Consider the following 27479-nt stretch of genomic DNA (forward strand, 5'->3'; position numbering starts at 1 on the left):
CCCTTACAGCCTGGTGCAGTTCCTACATAGAAATCGCTAGACTGAGTACTTAACTGCGGAAATATGAAACGGATGGGTGAGAAAAAGTCTCCGCTTACCCAGCTCGGAGGATTGTACATAGAAAATCCGCCCGGCGGGTTGACACGAAGGAATTCCTCCTCTTCTCCCTTGTACAGAGTGGATAAGATCTTTGTTAGATCATCAACCGACCCTGGCCCTTTACGGCCGTAGCGGGTGGCATCATCCTCCCCGTTGAAATCCCACATGGGGTGGCCTCTATACTGAAGCGGCTGCACCCCCCGCATGATACATATGGCCATGACCTCGATCATGGTCAATCCAGATCGAGCTAAAAAACTTATTCGGCTCATCAGGTAAAGAACGTCCCCGTCATCTTCCTCCAGGGGGCTCCGCGGACGCCAGCTCCGGCGCTTCTTCAAAGGGGCGTTGTGGAACTCAGGAAGGCCGATCCGAATAGGGTCCGGCAGGGGGACGTCTTCTATATAAAACCATTCTAAAGGCCAGTCTTCGGACGTCTTCTTTGGGGTTCCGGACAGGTATCCGGTCCCGGCAATACGCCACACTTCGGCTCCGTCCACTTGATATATTGACCCCTTTTGAGAACGGGGCACAAGGCAGAACAGCTTCTTCCACAGAGCGAAATGAGCCTCACAACCCAAGTACAACTCGCGAAGGGCTACGAATCCCGCGATATGCAGCATGGAGGCAGGCGTAAGGTTGTGCAACTGGAGGCCATAGAACTCCAGAAGCCCCTGGAGAAACGGATGAATTGGGAATCCAAGCCCTCTTACCAAACAAGGGACAAGGCATACCCACTCTCCTTTGGAGGGATTGGGAAGGCTCTCCGCTTGCTCTCTGCCATTGTAGGTGGCAAGCCCGGCTCGAACCGGGACCATGCACGCTGGGGGGGAAATCCCTTGGATTGAAGCATCACTAATTTTCTATGCGGGACAGAACATCTCTCCCAATCTCCGGACTTGGAATGGATCTATGTTGGGTACACTCCGATGAAGGCTCTCTAAGGGAGGATGGTGTGATTTGGATCTGAATCCTCGTCTTTTAAATAGGCAGCTCATTCACACAGCTAGGGGGGTAAATGTGAAAACACCCTGTCTCTTCACCTTTGCTCGACGCGTGGAAAGTGGCCATTATTGGGCGTGGAAGCCAAGGAGTGCAACATTCACAAGAAACCGGACATTATTTCAATAGGTACACAGAATTTGGAGAGGAACCTGCCTTGCAATGCCGAAGACAATACTGCACGCCGGACTCATCGTCATTGAATCCTGGTTCGGGGGCTACTGAGGGAGTCCTGGATTATGGGGTCTCCGGACAGCCGGACTGTTAGACTATGAAGATACAAGATTGAAGACTTCGTCTCGTGTCCGGGTGGGACTCTACTTGGCGTGGAAGGCAAGCTAGGCAATACGGATATGGATATCTCCTCCTTTGTAACCGACCTTGTGTAACCCTAACCCTCTCTGGTGTCTATATAAACCGAAGGGTTTTAGTCCATAGGACAACAACCATAGCATACAATCATACCATAGGCTAGCTTCTAGGGTTTAGCCTCTCTGATCTCGTGGTAGATCTACTCTTGTACTACCCATATCATCAATATTAATCAAGCAGGACGTAGGGTTTTACCTCCATCGAGAGGGCCCGAACCTGGGTAAAACATTGTGCTCCCTGCCTCCTGTTACCATCCGGCCTAGACGCACAATTCGGGACCCCCTACCCGAGATCCGCCGGTTTTGACACCGACACATGGGTAGCGGCATCTTCACTAGGGAGGCCGGGAAACGGATCTTTCATGACAAGATTCAGCAAAGCAGTATTAATTTCACAAGATTCAGCATCAGTAAGAGGAGCAATCGGAGTGCTAATAAAATCATTGTTGTTGGTATTGGTGAAGTCACATAATTTAGTATTATCTTGAGCCATCGTGGCAAGCAAGCAAACTAACACACAAGCAAACAAAAGGCAAATGGGCAAAAAGAGGCAAATAGAGAAAGAGAGGGAGGATAGAGAGAGAGAGGGCGAATAAAACGGCAAGGGTGAAGTGGGGGAGAGGAAAACGAGAGGCAAATGGCAAATAATGTAATGCGGGAGATAAGGGTATGTGATGGGTACTTGCTATGTTGACTTTTGTGTAGACCTCCCCGGCAACGGCGCCAGAAATCCTTCTTGCTACCTCTTGAGCACTGCGTTGGTTTTCCACGAAGAGGAAGGGATGATGCAGCAAAGTAGCGTAAGTATTTCCCTCGGTTTTTGAGAACCAAGGTATCAATCCAGTAGGAGGCTACGCGCGAGTCCCTTGTACCTGCACAAAACAAATAAATCCTCGCAACCAACGCGAATAGGGGTTGTCAATCCCTAGACAGCCACTTACGAGAGTGAGATCTGATAGATATGATAAAGATAATTTTTTTGGTATTTTTGTGATAAAGATGCAAAGTAAAATAAAGGCAAAGTAAAAAAGCAAAGGAAATAACTAAGTAGTAGGAGATTAATATGATGAAGATAGACCCGGGGGCCATAGGTTTCACTAGTGGCTTCTCTCGAGAGCATAAGTATTCTACGGTGGGTGAACAAATTACTGTTGAGAAATTGACAGAATTGGGCATAGTTATGAGAATATCTAGGTAATAACTATGGACCCGTAGGTCTGAGGTGAACTACTCACACTTCATCGGAGAGGCTATGGTGTTGATGTAGAAGCCCTCCGTGATCGATGCCCCCTCCTGCGGAGCTCCGGAACAGGCCCCAAGATGGGATCTCGTGGATAGAGAAAGTTGCGGGGTGGAATTAGGGTTTTGGCTCCGTGTCTGGTCGTTTGGGGGTACGTAGGTATATATAGGAGGAAGGAGTACATCGGTGGAGCAACAGGGGGCCCACGAGGGTGGAGGGCGCGCCTGGGGGGTAGGCGCGCCCCCTACCTCATGGCCTCCTCTTTTGTGTCCTGACATAGGGTCCAAGTCTCCTGGGTCTTGTTCGTTGAGAAAATCACGTTCCCGAAGGTTTCATTCCATTTGGAATCCGTTTGATATTCCTTTTCTTTGAAACCCTAAAACAGGTAAAAAAACAGCAATTCTGGGCTGGGCCTCCGGTTAATAGGTTAGTCCCAAAAATAATATAAAAGTGGTAATAAAGCCCAATAATGTCCAAAACAGTAGATAATATAGCATGGAGCAATAAACAATTATAGATACGTTGGAGACGTATCATCCCCTTCTTGGCCCATTAGGCCCATGTAGGTGCCAGGGGGATGCCCGGAACCCCTTGCGGTGACCCGGTATGTACCCGGTACCCCCAGAACACTTTCGGTGTCCGAATATCATCGTCAAATATATGAATCTTTACCTCTCAACCATTTTGAGACTCCTCTTCATGTCTGTGATCTCATCCCGGACTTCGAACAACATTCGGTCACCAAATCACATAACTCATATAATACAAAATCATCATTGAACGTTAAGCGTGCGGATCCTACGAGTTCAGGGACTATGTAGACATGACCGAGACACCTCTCTGGTCAATAACCAACAGCGGAACCTGGATGCTCATATTGGTTCCCACATATTCTACAAAGATCTTTATCGGTCGTACCGTAATGACAACATACGTTATTCCCTTTGTCATCGGTATGTTACTTGCCCGAGATTCGATCGTCGGTATCTTCATACCTAGTTCAATCTCATTACCGACAAGTCTCTTTACTCGTTCTATAATACATCATCCTGTAACTAACTCATTAGTCACATTGTTTGCAAGACTTACCATGATGTGTATTACCGAGAGGGCCCAGAGATACCTCTCCGATACTCGGAGTGACAAATCCTAATCTCGATCTATGCCAACCCAACAAATACCTTCGGAGATACCTGTAGAGCATCTTTATAATCACCCATTTACGTTGTGACGTTTCATAGCACACAAGGTATTCCTCCGGTATCCAGGAGTTGCATAATCTCATAGTCGAAAGAATATGTATTTGACATGAAGAAAGAAATAGCAATAAAGCTAAACGATCAATATGCTAAGCTAACGGATGGGTCTTGTCCATCACATCATTCTCCTAATGATGTGATCCCTTTCATCAGATGACAACACATGTCTATGGTTAGGAAACTTAACCATTTTTATTGACGAGCTAGTCTAGTAGAGGCTTACTAGGGACACGGTGTTTTGTCTATGTATTCACATGTATCAAGTTTCCGCTTAATACAATTCTAGCATGAATAATAAACATTTATCATGATATAAGGAAATATAAATAACAACTTTATTATTGCCTCCAGGGCATATTTCCTTCATATTCCATAGAACTCGGTCCAACATGGACCTTTATATCACTACATGACATTTAGCAACTCAGACAACATATTGTCATCATAGATAGTCCAACTTTCATTAAAAAAAGATATATGTATTTTGCAAGAAAAATACAAGCTTCACAAGATGAGGTCATTAGCTTCAACTTTTGGTGTTTTGGCGGAAAACTCAGTGAAGAAATCTAGATGACACATTGTTGTAATGTACCAAAATCACCATGAACTCTTCTCCTGCTTTGGTCTGAATGGTGTGTGGCACGTGGGACTTTAGGTGTAATATATTATGACAATTTGTTCTGGCCACAACATACGGGTCAGGTCCTACTACAATGGTATGCCTTCAACATGATGTCGGCTCGATCCATTTTTGGACAAATACATCCAATAACTACAACCCATTTTGAGTTGTGCCCAACTTGTCGGTCTAGCCCATTTAGTGTCAAACGCATCTACACATGATTTGGGTTAAGCCTGTTTTTGTACTCGTTTAGACCGAGCACATTTTTCTCTCTGTTTGTCATAGTTCTTATGATTGGGCCTATCAAAAGGCCCACTTAAGAATTGTTGCGATTAAGCCTATTTACAAGGTCCACTTAAGATCAAAATAAACCCTAGCTTCCCCTATATATATAGTCCTACACCATCCACCTTATTTTACACCGCTTCTAGTCTAGTACCTAGATATGACAACCATCCACCTTTTATCTCCGTCGTCTCGTCTCCCATAGTCACAAAAATCGCCATAGCTTGTAAAATGTTTCGCCGCATCGACCCCTCCAATCATTCTCCCAACTCCAGGCTACCCTAATCTTGGAGCTCCATCTTCAATCGGTACTATTCCGAATTTTGCCTGTTTTATAATCTAATAGTGATAGATTTGATGTAATATATTATATCTAATCTGTGTATATGTTTTTATTAGTATTTTGGATGAGGTTTAGATCTATGAACACAATAGATGTTTGGTCATATATTTTTGCGGCGACGGTGCGTTTGCTGCGATAACATGGTGTTTGCTTAGTAAGTGAGGTAAGATACTGGACCATGCACTACATGGAAGCGATGTCACAACGACGCGGTGGCCGGCAAGGGTGTGGTGGCGGCATTTGTGAGAGGGAGGTTTGTGAGGATGAGGGTGTTTTGGTGTTTAAGTTGTTGATATTGTGGTTGAAAATATATTTCTCCTTTTTCTTTAGGGTTGAAAAAGGTTAGTTCATAATTGGAAACAAAGTAGAATTGGGGGAAAGGATTTGTGGCATGCAGATGCGGGGGCATTGAGCCCCTCGCGCATGTTTTTTCTGATGATTTTCGAACTTAAAACTTTCGTATCTTTCCAACCAAAAGTTTAAATTAAGTTTTGTTTTCAGATTCGTGTTGCCCGTGAATATATTTGGTAAGTTTTAACTGTCAAAACTTAATAGGAGTGACTCACAATCTTTAAGCTTAAAAACTGAATCAGTAAGATTCAGAACTAGATCTTAGAAAATGCACACGGAATCAACGACTTTGCAGATCCCGAAATAATCGTGCGGCTGGGTTGGGCTGTGCAGGTGCGCGCCCCCAAGAGTTTCCGGCAGAATCGGTTAGATTTGACACCTTTCCGCTTTCATTAATTCTTCATATATCTCTTCAAAAAAAATCTTAAATTCGAGTGTAATTAATGTATTAATTTTTTTTGAAAACAATTAATGTATTAATCGACATGTTGATTTCCCCGTACTCCATTTGCATTTGTTTTTGGGAAAGCAAAGATAGCGATAGATCCGTATATTTGGAAACACGGCCGGCGAGAAAAGTCTCGGATTACACCGCGTTCGGTCGGTTAATTTGTACTCTATCCGTTCACGAACCGAACTCGACGGCCAAGAAAAAAAGAGCAGGACTCTCGGCGCCCAAGAAACCTTCCCTTATATGCGCGTCCCCCCTTTCCAACTGTGCAGGTCATGACGCAGCGCCCAAACAAATCTCTTCTCTCGTGGAGCGCCTACGAGATCTACCCGTGAGGTGCAATGGAGAAAGAATCCCAGCCCGCGGAGTATCACCGGCTCGAGCCGGGGGAACCAGAGGCGCCCGTCGCCAGCCCTGGCGCCGCCGGGGCTCCCATCTACGACGTGTACATGGATGATGAGGAGGAGGCCGAGGAGGCGTATCTGGAGGGCCTCGACGTCCCCGCGGGCCCCGTCGTCCTCGACGCGGACACGGCGGCGGCGGTGGAGGCGGAACGGCAGGCCGCCATGGCCGCCGACGAGGAGATGGCGCACGCGCTGCACATGCAGGACCTCGTGGAGGCGGAGGAGTGGGAGCTGCGTGACCTGGACCTGGAACAGCCGCCCGGCGACTACCCCGCCTCCTCCAAGGCCGGCGTCGGCTTCGGCGCCAGGGCCACCGCGGACACCTTCTTGGAGAGCCAGAGCGGGACCTTCGAGAGCATCCATGAGGTGGAGAGCGGAACCGTCTTCCTCGGCAATTCGAGAATCCCGGAACCCCTCGAGTGTCTGGAAAGTCTGCCAGGCCCGAGCACTGCCGGCGCCGCCGCATCTCCGGCGAGACAGACCATCCTCTCTCAAGACGCCGGCGGCTCCTCGTCAAGCCAGCAAGTCCCCGGACACGGGGTACCCGCTACTGTGCCAAGCGTGACCCCGCCCGTCGGCTTCGTCCCATCGACAAGAAGATGCGGCGCTCTCTGCGCCGTCGCCCCGCGGGCAAGACCGATCGGCCCTTTCGACGACCCCGTTTCCGTGAAAAGACGGGTCCTCCTCGCCGACGCCGCCTCATCGGTCATGTTCCCCGCAATGCAAGAAGGGCACGACAACGGCTGGTACGAGGCCATCGTCCTCGACGATGCTGACAAGCTGGAGCTGGCGGAGAAGCAGCGATTGCTCGAATCATTGCAGCTGTGCCTCCCAAGATCTGATGAACCCTGCAAGCCCGCCGTCGCGGCCGGCGGCGGAGAAGAAGAAGAGGGCGGGTTCTCCCTGCCCAAGTTCTGCCAGAGGTGGGGCGTCAGCCCGTCCGACCTCGAGCCCGACGCGCCCGGCCCGTCGACGACGAAGGTGCCCCCGCTGGCCGACGACGAGGTCCCCACGTTCGACTGCGGCATCTGCATGGACACCCTCCCCGTCTTCGACCTCTTCCACGGGCTCCCCTGCAAGCACAAGTTCTGCGCGACGTGCATGACCACCTACGTGGAGGGCAGGATCCGGGCGAGCGAGCTGCCCATCCCGTGCCCCGACGCGGCGTGCAAGGGCAAGGAGAACGCCGTCCTCCACCCGGAGAAGTGCAAGAAGGCGATCGACTACGGCGCGTTCGGCGACTGGGGCGCGCGGCTCACGGAGCGCGCGCTCCCGGCCGACCGGCGCGCGTACTGCCCGAACCGGCGGTGCGGGGTCATCCTGGAGACGAGCGGCGGGGCGGAGCCGGCCATGGCGCCGTGCCCGGCGTGCAAGCACCTGCTGTGCGCCACCTGCGGCATGGAGTGGAGCCCGGGCGGGGCGGCCGGCGAGCACGACTGCGCCAAGGGCCCCGACGCCGCCCTCGTGAGGAGGCTCGCGCAGGAGCGCCAGTGGAAACAGTGCCCGAGCTGCAGGATGATCGTCGAGAGGAGCTACGGATGCAATCGAATGACATGCAGGTATTACTCCCAGTCTCATCTCAATTGATTCGTTATGCTCTGTTCATTTCCTGTCCTCTGAATTTATTTCATATATCAAGTTTTCTAGTACTTAGCTGTATTTATCAGGGGGGAATTATCATTGTCATCTTCATGTTTCACATCATCTAGTGTAGTAAAACCTACTACCAACACTTACTTCAAAGTACTTTATCGTGCATATATTTCGTATTCAAACGTAAAACATTTTTATAAAGTATCGTCGGATTCGGATGACTAGGGAATATCAAACCTCAAAATGATTTGGTACACTTGGTTTGCTGCCGTCTTGCGCGGCAATGTTTTTTGGCATGTTGAGAGCATCTTCAACGACGACCCATAAATTTTCTTAATATTTGTTTGAAAATTGATATAGTAACTAGTGTCTGAACAAACACTAATACAGAAGCCGGCCATCGAACCGTACTTGCATCCATTTGAAAAAATTATGTGTTAGTAAAATAAAACAGCTTCCGCCAAATCTCAAACGTTCTTCGTGTTGCTTGTGTTGGTAAAATAAAACACCTTTCACAAAACTTGTTGCTTCCGCCAAACATCTTCCGTTCAATTGGGTGTTAGTAAAACAATCAATTAAGCTCACTAATGCACACCTTCCGCGAAACACCTTCCGTTCATATGCACACCGTCCGCCAAAATACCTTCCGTTCAATTGTGTGTTAGTAAAACAATCAATTAAGCTCACTAATATACACCTTCCGTTCACATGCACACCTTCTGCCAAATTACCTTCTGTTCAATTGTGTGTTAGTAAAATAATCAATTTAAGCTTACTAATATACATCTTCCATCAAACACCTTTCGTTCACATGCACACCTTCTGCCAAACACTTGTATGATTAATAATAGTTTCCGCTAAAGGAAAAAGATTAGCCGCGGATATTCACCATCTGGATGGAGAGCGGACATGTGGTGGCTTTTGGTTTGTCATGTGGATGTCCAGACTCCTACAAAGCTCCTCATGTTTGTCTCCAATCTATCGGAAAAGCGTGATTCGGACTGTCGGGCGGACCGATACAAAATCACGTTGGATGACAAACTGTGTCCGAACAACGTGGTCCGGACGCTTGCAGGGGGTTTGCGGGTCCGTCTTGAAGATGCCTTAAGGACATCACTAGAATCTGATGTTGTTATTGCAAAATGAAAAAGAATCCAGTATGATTTTGTTTTTCAATAAGCTGTGATATATATTGTTTGGGCCGGTTAACTCAACTAATTGTAGCCAGCTTGATTGGTTACAAGTTGAAAACGGTCACCAACACATGCCATTTTAAGCTTCTAAGGCCTTGTACAATGAGAGGTGTTTAGGAGAGATGCTTAGAGAAATAAATCAGGATTTCCTTAAGCACCGGTGTTTATTTGTACAGGGTAGACACTTAATTAAGCGTCTCTCCTATAAAAATAGGCACCGGTGCTTCAAAAAAATTCGGTTTATTTTTCTAAGCACTTTCCTAAGCATCTCCCATTATACAAGGCCTAAGACAACCTCCAGTGATCAACATATAAACGATGTTTTTCTTCTTCACAAAACTCATGATACATACATATAAACGATAATTTTCCTTCAAATACAATTTTGTAATCTCATCAACATCTAAAGTAAAAAAAAAACTGTCTGCACGCATTATATAGAGATATATATGTAAGGTTTGATGTTCTATCACTCCCATGCTGCACCGTTTGCTGATGTGTGTATCTGAATCTGCCAGTGCACATACATCACACTGCCTTTCGATGTGATACTATCTTTTTTTTTAATTCCTATATATTTTGCATTTCGAACGCCATACTTTTTTTTTTCAAGAGTACGCCTAGAAGTACTATGTACTTTTTCGAACGCCATACTGACTGAACTCTTTTGTGCTGAAGGTGCGGCTTCGTCTTCTGCTACCAGTGCGGGCGCCCCATGAGCAGGGGGCAGCCGGGAGAGGCAGGCCTGCTGGAGCCATGCCGGTGCCACGACGCCGGGCTCGCGTTCGCCTTCGCGCACCACCACCAGGCCCACCACGTCGAGCTGAACGTGCCGGCGCCGCCCCCGCTCCTGCAGGAGGAGGAGGCGGCGGCGGTGGAGGCCCTCGTCATGAACAGGCTGCCGCCCGTTCTCCCCGCAGACAGGGCGCACCGCCGGCTGGAGGTGGCCGACGGCATTCACCAGCCCGGCCCTCAAGATGCCCCAGACGTGGAAATGGAAAACTTCTTGTACTAGTTGGCTTGGTTCGATCGGTTGTGTCTCTGCATGCACAGGGGAGCTGAACGGTGACATGAGTGGCCGAGTGTTCTTCATCATCTCTCTGGTAGATGATGACAATGTCTGTTTCCTTCCCCGTTGGGATTTGATGAATTTTATACAAGTTTGGATGCTTTGATTTGGCTGAGAATATCGGACTTCAGTATCACATATGAGTTAAACTATTATATTGCATGCCACATATTTCTTTACGGAGAGGGTGTAATGTAGTGTATTTTTTTTGAAAAGTCAAACTTCATGAACTTTGACCAAGTTTGTGGATAAAAATATTTACATCTAGAATGCCAAATTTATGTCCTTAGATTCATCATAACATGTAGTTTCATTCATCATAGCATGTAGTTTCATATTTATACACACTAGATTATGGAAACAGAGAGAGTATTAAACAGGTTACCGGTGCATGTTTAGTTTAGGTGATCACGTAACTGGATACTTCCTCTATTTCAAATTTTGTAAAATTCAACCGTGTTTAATGAGAGAATTATTTATATTTAGAATACCAAATGTATATCATCGGATACATTGTGAGTTAAATATTCATACTACTCCCTCCGTCCCATATTATAGCGCGCATAATTATTTTGAAAAATCAGATTTTACAAATTTTGATCAAATTTATATAGAAAGCTATTTATATGTACAATACCAAGTATATAAAAATGCAACTGCATCTTATGATGAATCTAATGATGTATGTTTGACATTCTATAGATGTAAATGCTTTTCTCCATAAACTTGGTCAAAAATTATGAGGTTTGACTTTTCAAAACATCTATATGCACTACATTATGGAATAGAGGGGGTATTGTTTATGTTTGGTATTGTAGATATACTATCTTCGTCCCCAAATGGATGGCGTATACATTCAGTTTAAAAGTCAAAGTTTGTCAAGTATTATACATTCAAAAAATGAGGTTAAACAATACCAAGTCAGTACCATTATATCCACCATTAGATATATTTTCATAATCTATTTATTCAATATTGTATATGTTGATCTTTTTTTATACATATTTGGTCCAACATAGAGAGAATTGACTTTTTGACTGAACTTATATGTCATCTGCTTAGGGACAGAGGGAGTAGATAGCTTTTTTGGCACGGCGGCTCGAGGCTCTACTCCAAACAGCACCTACTACAAATTCTGCGAAGTACATTAACTGTGCAGGTCAACATCATGCAGGGAGAAGTCGAGAGAAGAACACAAGCGAGACAAGATATTCCGGACCTAGCAAGTGCCGTCGGGTTCATTTCTGTTATCGGAGCTCAGCTATCAAATTGCTGTAGCTCGAACTTTTTTTTTTAATTTGCGTAATAACTACCTTTCACGTACTACTACTATATCACGACCAGCTGGACTAAGTTGAAGTTTATGTTTTCTGTCCTTGTAATTCTGAATTTCCTAAGCGAGGACGGCGCGGTTGTGGAAAGATGACTCATCCTTGGCCCTTTCTGATCTGTCACGATCCAAGTGCAGCACTGCTCTCCGATTCTTACTGGCCAATCCAGCAAAAGCGCGTACAAGAGTGCGACCAACGACCGGTTTTGAGATAATTGCATGTTTTTTTTCTTTTGGAAAACTGTCGGTCTGCTCATCTTTAATTATGGCAGTACAACAAACATCAGAAATAATAAAAACTACATCCAGATTCATAAACCACCTAGCGACGACTACACGCACTGAAGCGAGCCGAAGGCGCGCCGTCGTCATCGCCGCTCACTCGCCGGAGCCGGGCACAACTTGTTGTAGTAGACAGTCGGGAAATTGTTGTGCTAAGATCCTATAGGACTAACGCCCCAGAACAGCAACCGCCGCCGATGAAGAGAATTTTAGATCGGAAGGATCCAACCTGAAGACACATGAACAAAGACAAACAAAAACCGGATCCGAGCGGATCCATCAAAGACAACCACTGACCAAATCTCGCGAGATCCGCCGGAGACACACCTCCACACGCCCTCCGACGATACTATACACACCATTGGGACGGAGGCTATGCGAGGAGAACCTTATTCCATCTTCATGAAGTCGCCACCGTCTTGTCTTTTTGAACAGGACACAAACCCTAACAAAACTTGAAAAAGCACCTGAAAACAGAGCCTTCCCGACGGCAAGGGCCGGGATCCACCACGCACCCCTGGCCCTAAGGCCACAGGAGACGTGGGAGATCGGCGGTGCCGCCGACGAGAGGCAGAAACCCTATCGGCCTTTTCCTGGAGGATGGACAAAGGAAGATCTGCCACACTATTATGATATGCGCACGAGATAATTGCACGTTGATACCACATTTGGGGCCGTGGTCATGAATCGATACCACTATCCAAATTTTTCACATTTCAGTATCATGTTTGGGGCAAGGTGTTATAAAACGGTTTAAATCACGTATAACAGTGTATTGACGGTGTATCTGACCGTTCGGCTCAACCTGTCAGGTGACACCGTGGCCAATCAGCGTGTATCGCCCACTGACTCGGACGAGGCCGGCTCGGTCGGTCTATATGGCTGTGTCGAACTGATTCGAAGCCCTCTCTTCACTCTCGCTCTAGGACCCTAGTTCTTTCCTCTCAAGATCGCGCCCTCCTGTCTCGGATTCACCACATCGCCCTGGTGTATGAGGATGAGAGCAGTGCTGACTACTCCAACATGCAGTACATCAACTCCTCCTCCAACGTCATGCGGTACCAGGTCAGTGATAGAGCTAGGTTAGGGATAGGGTGTAACGCCCCAAGACCGATGTGCCAGGTGTCCGCCAGTTATTCGCTGTTGTTGCCTTGTCATTGCTTGCGTGTCATGCATTGCATATCATGTCATCATGTGCATTTCATTTGCATACGTGTTCGTCTCATGCATCCGAGCATTTTTCCCGTTGTCCGTTTTGCATTCCGGCGCTCCTATCTCCTCCGGTGGTCATTTCTACCTTTCTTTCATGTGTGGGGATTATACATTTCCGGATTGGACCGAGACTTGCCAAGTGGCCTTGGTTTACTACCGGTAGACCGCCTGTCAAGTTTCGTACCATTTGGACTTCGTTTGACACTCCAACGGTTAACCGAGGGACCGAAAAGGCCTCGTGTGTGTTGCAGCCCAACATCCTTCCAATTTGGCCCAAAACCCACCTATACCTCCTCCATCCTCTCGGTCGTTCGATCACGATCGCGTGGCCGAAAACTGCACCTCATTTGGACTCTCCTAACTCCCTCTACCTATATAAACACCTTCCCCTCCGAATTCGCGGATGAACCCTAATTTTCCTCTCTCCTCGCGCCGCCGGACGAAATCCGGATGGCCGGACACGTCCGACCTGCGCAGCGCCGCCGCCCGCAGCCATCAGGGCGCGCCACGTGGCACCCCGGCGACTGCCACCGCCGCGGCCCGCCAGGCCCATCGCGGGCCCGCGCGAGCCCACAGCCGCCGCCTACCTCCCGCGCCCGAGGCGCCTGCCTCCGCCCACCGCCGTCGCCGTCCGGCGACCTCGACGGCCCCGCCGCCTCGCTGCGCCCACCGGCTGCCGCCTCCGTCCTACTCCTCCGCCGGCGCCGGCCCACCTCCTCCCGCCGGCGAGCTCGCCCCGCCTGCCTCGCCCTCGGCCGCCGCGCCTCCCCGCCGTCTCGCTGCGGCACTCGCCGCCGGCCGCGCCCCGCCAGCGCTGCCCCGGCCACGCCAACCGCCATCTCCAGCAAGCTCGAGGCGATCCTCGTTTTGCGCGCCACCTGCTACAGTACGAGATCCGGATCTGGATCTGGATCGGGAGGTTGACTTTTTCGTCCCCAAACCCTAATTATTTTGCAATGTTCATCGCATCGTAACTTTGCATCCGTAGCTCCGTTTTGGGTATATAGCATATCAAAATGTTCGTCTCAGAGAGCACATCATTTCATCTCATTGCATCATTTTCATTTGAGCTCATCTCGATGCCTGAAATGCTGTTGGAAGAGAGCTATTTGAGTTAATTGTCAGACCTACTACACCAAATAGCTATTTGACATTTTTGCCATGAATATTGTGTGCATGATATGCCCATGAGTTCTACATGTGTTTTGTTATATGTTTTGCCTTCTATCCAGAGGTGCAATCCATGTATTTTTGTGATGTGTGTGGTGACTAGCACAAGCTTGCAAAGTGGTGCATCCGTCAATGCTGATTTCAGGGACTTAGCATTTCCACTAAGTCCTTGATCTGTTTATTTCATTATGCCATATGTTCATGTTGTTTCCTAGTGATCCGTGCCTCTTTTGAGGATGATCAGTAAGGATGTCTTGTTAATCTTGTAGTGCTCTATCCATCCATGTCTTTGTTTGCAATTATGGAGCACCCTAGCTTGAGTCAATCGAGCTCTACTTTTGTCATTTCGTGAATCTGGGCAGATTGTCTACTTGTTAGCAATTTTGCCGAGGATGTTGTAGTTGATCCGTGCATGCTATGTTATTGTTCTTGCCATGTCTAGCTTGTATTTTGTGTAGTCTTGATGGGTGTATGTTTAGATTGTCATGATATGCTCTGTAGTGAGTGCATCGAGCTCGTAAACATGCCTACTTGATATCTGATTTGCATGTTCCAGTTTTTCTCTAAGTCTGTAACCTGATTATGTTTTTGCCATGTTCACATGCTTGCAATTGTATTTTCTGATCCCTTTTGGCTCAAGGTCACAAAGGGACTTTTGCTAAGCTCTTTGAGTAGCTCCATGCCATGCTTTTACTTTTCCATGTTCAGTATCTGTAGCATATAGTTTTCATGCTTCAAAGTGTGCTACCTGATCTGAAATTCCAGGCTTGTGTTAATTTCACTAAGTCTGAAACCTGTTTACCAATTGCACTTTTGCCATGCTTGTTTGAACCTGTTAGTTGATGAATTAGCCGTAGCTCAGAGTTCATCTTTTGTTAAGCATCTTGAGAGGATCCCTGCCATGTATTTTGTTGCCATGTTTGAGTGCTGTAACATATTTAACTTGTTGCATTTAGATGGTCACTTGCTGTATATCGCAGACCGGTGCCATATTTGAATTGATTGCCATTTCCAAACCGTGACTCCGATTCCGGCGTTCTTTATATCGTTTCCAAGCGATTTCATCTCACCTTTCTAGTGGCACACTTGGATTTCCAAGTTGAGGCCAGTTTCATTCATTCCTTTGTAAATCATGCATATGCATCGCATACCGCATATCATACCATGTTCATGTGTTGGTTGTTTACTATGTTGTGTGCTTCTTTCCGGTGTTTGCTTCTTCGGGTTGCTTACGGTTATGTCGCGTTTGTGAGGACCCGTTCGTCTACGTCCGTTTGTATTCTTCATGGACTCGTTCTTCTTCCTTGCGGGATTTCAGGCAAGATGACCATACCCTCGAAATCACTTTTATCTTTGCTTGCTAGTTGCTCGCTCTTTTTTGCTATGCCTATGATGCGATACCTACCACTTGCTTATCATGCCTCGCATATTGTTAAGCCAAGCCTCTAACCCACCTTGTCCTAGCAAACCGTTGTTCGGCTATGTTACCGCGTTGCTCAGCCCCTCTTATAGCGTTGTTAGTTGCAGGTGAAGATTGAAGTATGTTCCTTGTTGGAACATGGAGTGGTTGTTCCTTGTTGGAACATGTTTACTTGTTGGGATATCACTATATATCTTATTTAATTAATGCATCTATATACTTGGTAAAGGGTGGAAGGCTCGGCCTTATGCCTGGTGTTTTTTTCCACTCTTGCCGCCCTAGTTTCCGTCATATCGGTGTTATGTTCCCGGATTTTGCGTTCCTTATGCGGTTGGGTAATAATGGGAACCCCTTGACAGTTCGCCTTGAATAAAACTCCTCCAGCAATGCCCAACATTGGTTTCACCATTTGCCACCTAGCCTTTTCTTTTCCCTTGGGAGTCGCGCTCCTGAGGGTCATCATTATTTTACCCCCCCCCCCCGGGCCAGTGCTCCTCTGAGTGTTGGTCCAACCTATCAGCTGCCGGTGACCACTAGGGGCAACTCTGGGATGGCCTACCCGTACCTAGGACAATCTGAGTGTGACCTAAGAAAGAGATATGTGCAGCTCCTATCGGGATTTGTCGGCACATTCGGGCGGTGTTGCTGGTTTAGTTTTACCTTGTCGAAATGTCTTGTAACCGGGATTCCGAGTCTGATCAGACCTTCCCGCTAGAAGGTATATCCTTCTTTGACCGTGAGAGCTTGTCATGGGCTAAGTTGGGACACCCCTGCAGGGATTTAAACTTTCGAAAGCCGTGCCCACGGTTATGGGCAGATGGGAATTTGTTAATGTCCGGTTGTAGAAAATCTGAAGTTGACCTTAACTAAAATACATCAACCGCGTGTGTAACCGTGATGGTCTCTTTCCGGTGGAGTCCGGGAAGTGAACACGGTGTTGGAGTAATGCTTGACGTAGGTTGTTTTAGGATCACTTCTTGATCATACTTTTATCGACCGTGCTTTGCCTTCTCTTCTCGCACTCATTTGCGTATGTTAGCCACCATATATGCTAGTCGCTTGCTGCAGCTCCACCTCATACCTTTTACCTTACCCATAAGCTTAAATAGTCTTGATCGTGAGGGTGTGAGATTGTTGAGTCCCCGTGACTCACAGATACTTCCAAAACCAGCTTGCAGGTGCCGGTGAGACCATGCAGATGACGCAACCAAGCTCAGGAGGAGCTCGATGAAGATCTTGTCCTTTGTGTTGTTTCGTTCTAGTTGATCAGTAGTGGAGCCCAGTTGGGGCCGATCGGGGACCTTGTCGCATTTGGGGTTCTTCTTTGATTTTGGCTCCATAGTCGGGCCCTGATTGTATTTGGATGATGTAATGCTTTATTCAAGTAATTGTGTGAAGTGACGACTATAAGCCAACTATGTATCTTTTCCCCTATTAGTATTACATGGGTTGTGTGAAGATTACCTCACTTGCGACATTGCTTTCAATGCGGTTATGCCTCTAAGTCGTACTTCGACACGTGGGAGATATAGCCGCATCGAGGGCGTTACATACGGTTTCTGATTTGAGATTTGATTTTTGATTTGCGAGTTTTGGTTTCTTTTACTCCTGCAGATCCCTGCTAGCATTGAAGACCAAGACTACATGGGTATGGAAACAGAACTCATGGTTCATTGCATTCACAGGGGAACAGAATGGTGACATGCATGAATGGCCGAATGTTCTTCATCTTTCTCCTAGATGATGACAATGTCTGTTTCCTTCCCGGTTGGGATTTGATGAATTTTATATATGTTTGGATGATTGGATCTGGCTGAGTATATCACACTTTGTATTACATATATGTGTTAAACTGTCACATATTGTCCTTCCATCCCAAAATGTTTGGGCCTTTAGTTTAATGTTAGTGCATTTTTTTTAAAAGTCAAACCTCACAAACTTTTGCATCTAGAATTTTAAACATACATCATTAGATTCATCATAGCATGTAGTTTCAAATATTATATATTTGATAATGTAGATATAAATAGTTTTCTCTACAAACTTGATTAAATTTTGCAAAATTTGACTTTTCAAAAATAGTATGCGCACTACGTTACTGGACGAAGGGAGTATTAAACAAGGTTACAGGTCCATGTTAGGTGATCACGTAACTAGATACTCCATCCATTCCATAATGTAGCGTTTATATATTTGTTTAAAGAAAAAGTATTTGTATTTAGAATACCAAATGTATACCATCGGATACATCATAGTTAAATATTCGTACTATTGTATATGTTTGGTATTGTAGATATACTACATCCGTACGCAATTGGATGGCATATAAATTCAGTTAAAAAGTCGATGTTTACTTGTTTGATCAAGTGCATTGTAACGCCCCGTGACCGATGTGCCAGGTGTCCTCCAGTTATTCGCTGTTGTTGCGTTGTCATTCGCTTGCGTGTTGCATCTTGTCATGTCATCTTGTGCATTGCATCATCATGTTTTCAAAACTTGCATCTGTTCCGGCCTCCTCGTTCCGCCCGTTGTCCGTTCTGAGCCCAGACACACTTGCACGTGCCCGCGGCATGTCCGAAATAGTATTTTATAAGTGGCCGGAAAATGTTCTCGGAATGGGATGAAAGTTGGCATGTGGTGTTGTTATGTTGTTAGTAGGTCGCCTGCCAAGTTTCATCGCATTCGGAGCTCATTTGATAGCCCAACCGTTAAATTTATAGCGGCACTGTTGCCGGTATTTTCGCCGGACGTTTCGGTCTCCGGAACAGTCGCCGGGCCTCACTTCTCTTCTCTCCTCTCAGCCCGAGGCCTCTCTTCACAGCCCACCTAGTCCCCCCTCTGTCCGAAGCCGCATGATCGCGATCGTACGGCTCGAAAACCCCTCCTAACCCCCAAACCCTAGCAAATTTGCTATATATGGACACCCCTAGTCCATTTTGGGCAACCTAGACCCCTTCCCCTACCTCCTGCCGCGGCCAACCCCCCTCCTCCTCGGATTCAGCGCCGCCCCACTCCACCTCTGCCACTTGTCGCCGCCGCCACCACGTCCCGGACCAATCCGGGCGCAACACGTCGCCTCCCGGCGCCCTACAGCCAACCCCAGCGCGCCACGTCGCCTCCCCAGTGCCCCCACTTCGCCGCGGCCCGCCTGGCCCATCCGCGGCCCGCCCCTGGGCCGAAGCGGGCCCGAGCCACCGCTGCACGCCCGCAACTCCCCCGCGCCCTAAGCTCCACCTTCGCTCTGCCCGCGCCCGATCCCCGCAGGAGACCAGCGCCTCGCCGCCGACGACCACCAGGCTGAATCCCGACACCTGCTCCTCTCTCCTTCCCCTGCCTCTGCTTCTTCCTCTTCCTCTCCTCACCAGCTCTCTCCCTCCCTCTGTTGCCACAGGAAACCGCCGCCGCCTCCATGGACGAGCTCCACCTCGCCGGATCCCGCATCCCCGAGCGCCGTCGACCACCTGTGTCACCGGATCTGGAACACCCGTCCTCGGATCCATCCATCCATCCCCGTCGTCCTCCGGCTCCCTACGCGTCGCGCCGCCTTCCCCATCACCGGTAGCTGCCGCGCCATGCTCCTGCCTCTGCTCGAGCAGAGGAGGACGAGCGCTTCCTTACTGGGCCACCTTCCTCGCGCGCATGTGGGCCAACCATGCCCAAGGCCAGCGTGCCCTGCCAGGCCGCCTCCTCCACAGATCTGGGCCAAGCCCATGGTGAGAACCCCCCCTTCAGATCTCTGTGCGGCTGGGCCAGCCAGATTCGGCCCATGTCACATTTTTTTCCGTTCTGCGATTTGTCCATTTATCCAGGGAAAACCAGTTTTGAAGTTTAGCCCCTAGAACCATGCATCTAATAACTTCTCACCCATGCATCGGAATTAAACAACTTATATATGGAACTTGTTTAGAATTTTGTCTAGATTCATAATATCCAACTTTCATCTATGTTTGAAATGTTAAAAATGTTGTTTGCATTATTTTGCTCCTATGCCATGTTAAGATGATTTATTTCATAACTAAATAACCGTAGCTCGGATTTTAATAAACTTTATATGTAATTGGGGTAGAAAAATGCCTAGTTTAACATGGTGACCTTTATTTGCATGTTAAATAACTCTAAAATTATGTTTAGGGCAGAACAGTACCAAACCTAATATATGCATATGAGGAGTTACCGGAATTTGTTGTTTGTTGTTCCCGGCCTCATTTAAACTTGACTAGATAGGTAGTTTTGCTTTGCTTCACCCTCTTGCCATGTTTAACAACATTTAATATTGTTGGGTACGTAAACGAGATCGAACTAAAACTTGTCGTGGTGTTTCGTCAATATGCAACTCGTTGCACATTGAGCTCCACTTAATTTGTAGGATTGTTTGTGCATTTTGCCATGTCATGCTTCATTAAACCGGACATGCATCATACTTGATTGTGCATCATGCCATGATTATGTGGTGGTTGTTTACTATGTTGTTTGCTCCTTTCCGGTGTTGCTTCTTCGGGTTGGTTCCGATAACGTTGCGTTTGTGAGGGTCCGTTCAACTACGTCCGCTTGTCTTCTTCATGGACTTGTTCTTCTTCCTTGTGGAATTTCAGGCAAGATGATCATACCCTCGAAATCACTTCTATCTTTGCTTGCTTAGTTGCTCGCTCTTTTGCTATGCCTATGCTGCGATACCTACCACTTGCTTATCATGCCACCCATATTGTTGAACCAAGCCTCTAACCCACCTTGTCCTAGCAAACCGTTGTTTGGCTATGTTACCGCTTTGCTCAGCCCCTCTTATAGCGTTGTTAGTTGCAGGTGAAGATTGAAGTTTTGTTCCTTGTTGGAACATGGAGATGTTGTTCCTTGTTGGAACATGTTTACTTGTTGGGATATCACAATATCTCTTATTTAATTAATGCATCTATATACTTGGTAAAGGGTGGAAGGCTCGGCCTTATGCCTGGTGTTTTGTTCCACTCTCGCCGCCCTAGTTTCCGTCATATCGGTGTTATGTTCCCGGATTTTGCGTCCCTTACGCGGTTGGGTAATAATGGGAACCCCTTGACAGTTCGCCTTGAATAAAACTCTTCCAGCAATGCCCAACATTGGTTTTACCATTCGCCGCCTAGCCTTTTCTTTTCCCTTGGGGGTCGTGCGCCCAAGGTTCATCATTATTTTAAACCCCCGGGCCAGTGCTCCTCTAAGTGTTGGTCCAACTTGTCAGCCGCCAGTGGCCACCAGGGGCAACTCCGGGCTGGCCTACCGAAAGTTTAGACAATCCGGTGTGCCCTGAGAAAGAGATATGTGCAGCTCCTATCGGGATTTGTCGGCACATTCGGGCGGTGTTGCTGGTTTAGTTTTACCATTGTCGAGGATGTCTTGTTGTACCGGGATACCCAGTCTGATCGGAATGTCTCGGGAGGAGGTCTATTCCTTCGTTGACCGTGAGAGCTTGTCATGGGCTAAGTTGGGGCACCCCTGCAGGGATTTGAACTTTCGAAAGCCGTGCCCGCGGTTATGGGCAGATGGGAATTTGTTAATGTCCGGTTGTAGAAAACCTGAAGTTGACCTTAATTAAAATGCATCAACCGCGTGTGTAACCGTGATGGTCTCTTTCCGGCGGAGTCCGGGAAGTGAACACGGTTGTTGGAGTTATGCTTGACGTAGGTTGCTATAGGATCACTTCTTGATCATAGTTTCTTGACCGCGCTTTGCCTTCTCTTCTCGCTCTCTTTTGCGAATATGTTAGCCACCATATATGCTAGTCGCTTGCTGCAGCTCCACCTCATACCTTTACCTTACCCATAAGCTTAAATAGTCTTGACCGCGAGGGTGCGAGATTGCTGAGTCCCTGTGGCTCACAGATACTTCCAAACCAGTTTGCAGGTGTCGATGAGTCCGTGCAGATGACGCAACCAAGCTCGGGAGGAGCTCGATGAAGATCTTGTCTTTTGTGTTGTTTCGTTCTAGTTGATCAGTAGTGGAGCCCAGTTGGGGTCGATCGGGGACCTTGTCGCATTTGGGGTTCTTCTTTTATTTTGGTTTCGTAGTCGGACCTTGATTGTATCTGGTTGATGTAATGCTTTATTCATGTAATTGTGTGAAGTGGCGATTGTAAGCCAACTATGTATCTTTTCCCCTATTGTATTACATGGGTTGTGTGAAGATTACCTCACTTGCGACATTGCTTTCAATGCGGTTATGCCTCTAAGTCGTGCTTCGACACGTGGGAGATATAGCCGCATCGAGGGCGTTACAAGTTGGTAATCAGAGCCTTCCCCGACCTTAGGAGCCCCCACTGCTTGATCGTATTTAGCAGCCGTTGTTGAGTCTAGAAAAATGTTTTGAGTCATTTAGGAATTATTTATCGGAGAGTTTGGGAATTCTTTTTACTCCCCAGTCCCTTCATCGCTCTGGTAAGGCATCCTGACGTAGAGTTTTGACTCTTCTCTTCTCAAATTTCACTAAAAAAATTTAGGATCATGCGGGTATCTTGGAATCGCTCCGATGGTTTTGTGACGAGGACATTGTCTTGGTGCCTCCTGTCAGGGGTTTTGTGGAAGTGTCCCGGGGAGTTGAGCTCCGAGGTGTTGTCGTCATAATTTTATCGTTGCAGTTCTGGAATACCTGAGATTAGTACGCCGACATCGAAAATCTCTTTTATGCAGTTCGTTGGTGAGATAACCTCGACGCCACCCAGTACTGGGGCGGGAGTTCGGGAGTATTGCCATAACTTGTATAACGGATGCTTTTCGAAGGTTGAGGTAGATGATTTCCGAAGGTTTCTTGGTTACGTGTTGAAGGATGGATACAACCGGATGTAGGATTTGCTAGTTTTGGGTGAGATATTATGCTTCCCATGTATCCCCAACACCTGATTGCATAACCGGAAAGTTTCGGGAGTTTCATAAGTGGGAATTCAAGTAGCTCTTAGGATATCTTTCCGACAGATGCATGATATGAAATTGGGGTTCGACGTCTAGTGGTCCGCCTATTCACGGTCGGTTTTACAGTGGTCTCGTTGTGTCTTAAAGAGTCCTTGGCTATGCCGACTCGGGGACGCTTCGTATGTCATGTGCACTGCCTTGTACATGATGGTGTTGTACGATCGAGCCCGTGTAGGACCCACCACGAAAACTTCGGACGAAATCTCAATCATATGTTTGTTCTGGCTTATTCTGCAAGCCAATCCTTTGTTTTGTTTTTGAGCTATGGTATTAGAGTTGCTTCGAAGTCAAATGTTGATTCCATACCTTCCCTAAGCGGTGGTCTCATATTCCTATGTGAATACTAATCCTTCTCGATCATCGAGTTTGTCATGTCAATCCTTTTTAACCGGTGTGCTTCTCTTCAAGTGGATCCGATCATTTCAACAACCGCAAGATCAAGTATCAGTTTTTCTCAACGGTGTTTGTTTCATCCGTCTCCAAGTTGGCTTTGTTTTTCCCGCCCACCCACCCTTTTTCCTCAAGGACTCATATTTCTTAATCAACTATTCATTTTATCGATGGAAGTCTCTTCATTCTTATCCGGTGTTTCTCATGAAGATTCTAACGGGGGTTCAAGTTCATCATTCTCCATTCTTTTCTTCTCTAGTGGATTCAATTCAAGCTTTCGGTGTTGATCATATTCTTTTCTGTATTTCAAGGCTTTCTCATGCCGGTGCAATTCTTAATCGTTCACCTCTCGCTATTCTATTGTTCCGGAGTGCTAAAGATGTCTCAGAAGATTCCTGTTTCCACTCTGCTTTCGTTCAAGATCTTTCGAGGATGTCACTTCATTCAAGCCATTTAATTCAATCGGTGCATTCTCTCTTTTAAATCCCTCAACGGTATTTCTTTTGAGTGGGCCCTAACCCACAGGTCTTTTCCCAGGATCTTACCTGACTCTTCTTATTTTCCCGGAGCTATCCTAAATGCCTTTTGAAGTTTGACGTAAGAATGAGTTATCATCAGTCAAATGCCATCTCCTAGATCTTTCACAATTCTTTTCATCATTGGTTCAATTTTTCTATTCTTCTTTATTCCGGAGTGTCTCAATAATTCAAGGTGGTGTTTCTCGTCGTCTTTCTCATCATTTGAAGACCGAAGAAGAGTTTTACCTCCATATCTTATCCGTTCTCTCAGAGATTCGTGGTGCTAGCTTGTTGCCATCCTCTCATAATTATTTTCGATTGTGAGAATCCTTTTCACCCATCAGGAGATATTCAGGAGTCTTTTCAGTTTGATTATCCGGAGCTCATCATTTCAGAAGACTTGTTCATTCTCAGCTTTCAGCCATTGTTCTCCAAATCTTACCGGTGCATCAGTCAAGTATTCTCTAATCAGTTCGTGAACTATTTGTCCTCTTGTATCTAAATTTTCTCAAGTATCTTCGTTCATTTCATAATTCTTCCCGGTGATTCGTTATCTTTTATTCGTTCTTTTTCAATCCTTACGGTGGTTCGTTTAAGATTTCTCTTCCTTCTTTATCATACCAATTCATTCGTTGTTTCGATCCTACCGATGGTTCGTTGAAGACCTTCTCAAGTTGGTGCTATATCTATCTTAATCTTTTCTACGAGAATAAGTAATATGTCGAATCCATTGATTGTCATCAATTTAATTGGCGAAGGATAAGCATAATGTAATTTTAATTCTTGTTTTATCCAAGTGGTTAATTCCCTATTCCGGAGGCTCATCAAATTCTTGTTTCCATTTGTTCATCTTTCTTTACCGGAGTGCCAAGTTTTCTCTTTATCTCGTTGCTAAGCTTCATCTAATCATTGCAAGGCTTCAACCTTACTCTTCTCATCTTCCTTTCCGTTTGATCATTCTTTTGTTACCGGAGTTCGTCATGAAGGTTCTACATGATGGTTCATAAAGGATTTAATTCTTTCTCGAAGTGTTCATCGAGATTCTTTTCAAAGGAGCTCAAGCTTTCTTCATCTTGCTATCCGGAGTACAATTTCTTTCTACCGTATCTTTGGAGGTGGTTTTACATCATTCTTGATAATTTGAGTTCATGATTCACATGTTATTAAGAATGAGATATTTTAAATCCATCAATCTCTTCTTTGGAGTTATCTTGGGTTATATTTCACCAAAGCCTTTCCTAAGGATTGTTGCTAGTTATGGTGTTTATAAATGACCCAAGTTATTCATCTATCCTCCCGGTGAATTAAGCTTCTCATCTCCTTGTTGTTATCAATCTAATATATCATTTCTGTTAGTGGCGGAATTTCACCTAATAGTTTTGAGATGTTCCCCATAAGCACACTACAACCCTGTTCTTTTCGTTGTTGGTTTTTCAACAACTCCGTTCGACCCTTCTCCTAAGGATGCCTTCTCGAGCTCTTTTGGCAGAAGTTGGCATTTTCTCCTCATTTCTCCTATTTCAATTATCTATCTTCTATTCTTTTGTTCCGGAGCCATTGTGATGTTGCTCTTTTCTCTCATCATCTTGGATCATGTTCTTTTCATGATTATCCATTTAACCGGAGTGTTCTGTCCTTTTTGCTCAAGTTCTTTTCACCGTATCAAGTCTTGCATAACTTCTTAACCGGAGTGTTTTCAATATATATCTTCCCTTCAACCTACAAAGTTCTCGTAATGTTCTTTGTTCCTCTTTTCTAACGGAGTGTTTTCAACTTCGTTCATCTCCGTTGTATTCTTCTTTCCAATTGTTTAACCTCTCAAGGTTCATTGGTTTCACTCGTTTGTCAAGGAAGCAACTTAGTTTTACCTCTTCTCTTTCTCTTCCGTTTTCCCTCCGGTGCCATTCTAGATCTCGGGATGAGATCCTCTCGTAGTGGTGGAGTGTTGTAATGCCCCGTGACCGATGTGCCAGGTGTCCTCCAGTTATTCGCTGTTGTTGCGTTGTCATTCGCTTGCGTGTTGCATCTTGTCATGTCATCTTGTGCATTGCATCATCATGTTTTCAAAACTTGCATCTGTCCCGGCCTCCTCGTTCCGCCCGTTGTCCGTTCTGAGCCCAGACACACTTGCACGCGCCCGCGGCATGTCCGAAATAGTATTTTATAAGTGGCCGGAAAATGTTCTCAGAATGGGATGAAAGTTGGCATGTGGTGTTGTTATGTTGTTAGTAGGTCGCCTGCCAAGTTTCATCGCATTCGGAGCTCGTTTGATAGCCCAGCCGTTAAATTTATAGCGGCACCGTTGCCGGTATTTTCGCCGGATGTTTCGGTCTCCGGAACAGTCGCCGGGCCTCACTTCTCTTCTCTCCTCTCAGCCCGAGGCCTCTCTTCACAGCCCACCTAGTCCCCCCTCTGTCCGAAGCCGCATGATCGCGATCGTACGGCTCGAAAACCCCTCCTAACCCCCAAACCCTAGCAAATTTGCTATATATGGACACCCCTAGTCCATTTGGGGCAACCTAGACCCCTTCCCCTACCTCCTGCCGCAGCCAACCCCCCTCCTCCTCGGATTCAGCGCCGCCCCACTCCACCTCCGCCACTTGTCGCCGCCGCCGCCACGTCCCGGACCAATCCGGGCGCGACACGTCGCCTCCCGGTGCCCTGCAGCCAACCCCAGCGCGCCACGTCGCCTCCCCAGTGCCCCCACTTCGCCGCGGCCCGCCTGGCCCATCCGCGGCCCGCCCATGGGCCGAAGCGGGCCCGAGCCGCCGCTACACGCCCGCAACTCCCCCGCGCCCTAAGCTCCACCTTCGCTCTGCCCGCGCCCGATCCCCGCAGGCGACCAGCGCCTCGCCGACGACGACCACCAGGCTGAATCCCGACACCTGCTCCTCTCACCTTCCCCTGCCTCTGCTTCTTCCTCTTCCTCTCCTCACCAGCTCTCTCCCTCCCTCTGTTGCCACAGGAAACCGCCGCCGCCTCCATGGACGAGCTCCACCTCGCCGGATCCCACATCCCCGAGCGCCGTCGACCACCTGTGTCACCGGATCTGGAACACCCGTCCTCGGATCCATCCATCCCCGTCGTCCTCCGGCTCCCTACGTGTCGCGCCGCCGTCCCCATCACCGGCAGCCGCCGCGCCATGCTCCTGCCTCTGCTCGAGCAGAGGAGAACGAGCGCTTCCCTACTGGGCCACCTTCCTCGCGCGCATGTGGGCCAACCACGCCCAAGGCCAGCGTGCCCTGCCAGGCCGCCTCCTCCACAGATCTGGGCCAAGCCCATGGTGAGAACCCCCCCTTCAGATCTCTGTGCGGCTGGGCCAGCCAGATTCGGCCCATGTCACATTTTTTTCCGTTCTGCGATTTGTCCATTTATCCAGGGAAAACCAGTTTTGCAGTTTAGCCCCTAGAACCATGCATCTAATAACTTCTCACCCATGCATCGGAATTAAACAACTTATATACGGAACTTGTTTAGAATTTTTTCTAGATTCATAATATCCAACTTTCATCTATGTTTGAAATGTTAAAAATGTTGTTTGCATTATTTTGCTCCTATGCCATGTTAAGATGATTTATTTCATAACTAAATAACCGTAGCTCGGATTTTAATAAACTTTATATGTAATTGGGGTAGAAAAATGCCTAGTTTAACATGGTGACCTTTATTTGCATGTTAAATAACTCTAAAATTATGTTTAGGGCAGAACAGTACCAAACCTAATATATGCATATGAGGAGTTACCGGAATTTGTTGTTTGTTGTTCCCGGCCTCATTTAAACTTGACTAGATAGGTAGTTTTGCTTTGCTTCACCCTCTTGCCATGTTTAACAACATTTAATATTGTTGGGTACATAAACGAGATCGAACTAAAACTTGTCGTGGTGTTTCGTCAATATGCAACTCGTTGCACATTGAGCTCCACTTAATTTGTAGGATTGTT

The 27479-nt window shown here is 47.0% G+C and overlaps 1 protein-coding gene across 1 annotated transcript; it reads left to right on the plus strand.

Moving 5' to 3' along the window:
- The first annotated feature begins 5031 nt into the window (after positions 1 to 5031).
- On the plus strand, positions 5032 to 10400 carry LOC125528002 (uncharacterized). Its single transcript, XM_048692515.2, has 3 exons — positions 5032 to 5186; positions 6296 to 7986; positions 9892 to 10400. The coding sequence occupies exons 2-3, from the start codon at positions 6365 to 6367 to the stop codon at positions 10226 to 10228; spliced, it is 1959 nt and encodes a 652-aa protein (XP_048548472.2). The 5' UTR covers positions 5032 to 5186; positions 6296 to 6364; the 3' UTR covers positions 10229 to 10400.
- Positions 10401 to 27479: the final 17079 nt, after the last annotated feature.

Source organism: Triticum urartu, chromosome 5A (genome assembly GCF_056163025.1).
Source record: "Triticum urartu cultivar PI428250 chromosome 5A, HENAU_Tu73, whole genome shotgun sequence".
Classification (NCBI taxonomy): domain Eukaryota; kingdom Viridiplantae; phylum Streptophyta; class Magnoliopsida; order Poales; family Poaceae; genus Triticum; species Triticum urartu.

What these genes read in the sequence shown, in the direction of transcription:
- LOC125528002 (XM_048692515.2), top strand. Translation starts at nt 6,365, where the DNA reads ATGGAGAAAGAATCCCAGCCCGCGGAGTATCACCGGCTCGAGCCGGGG. An exon ending in TGCAATCGAATGACATGCAG is followed by an intron (nt 7,987 to 9,891) that starts GTATTACTCCCA and finishes TTTGTGCTGAAG; the next exon opens with GTGCGGCTTCGTCTTCTGCT.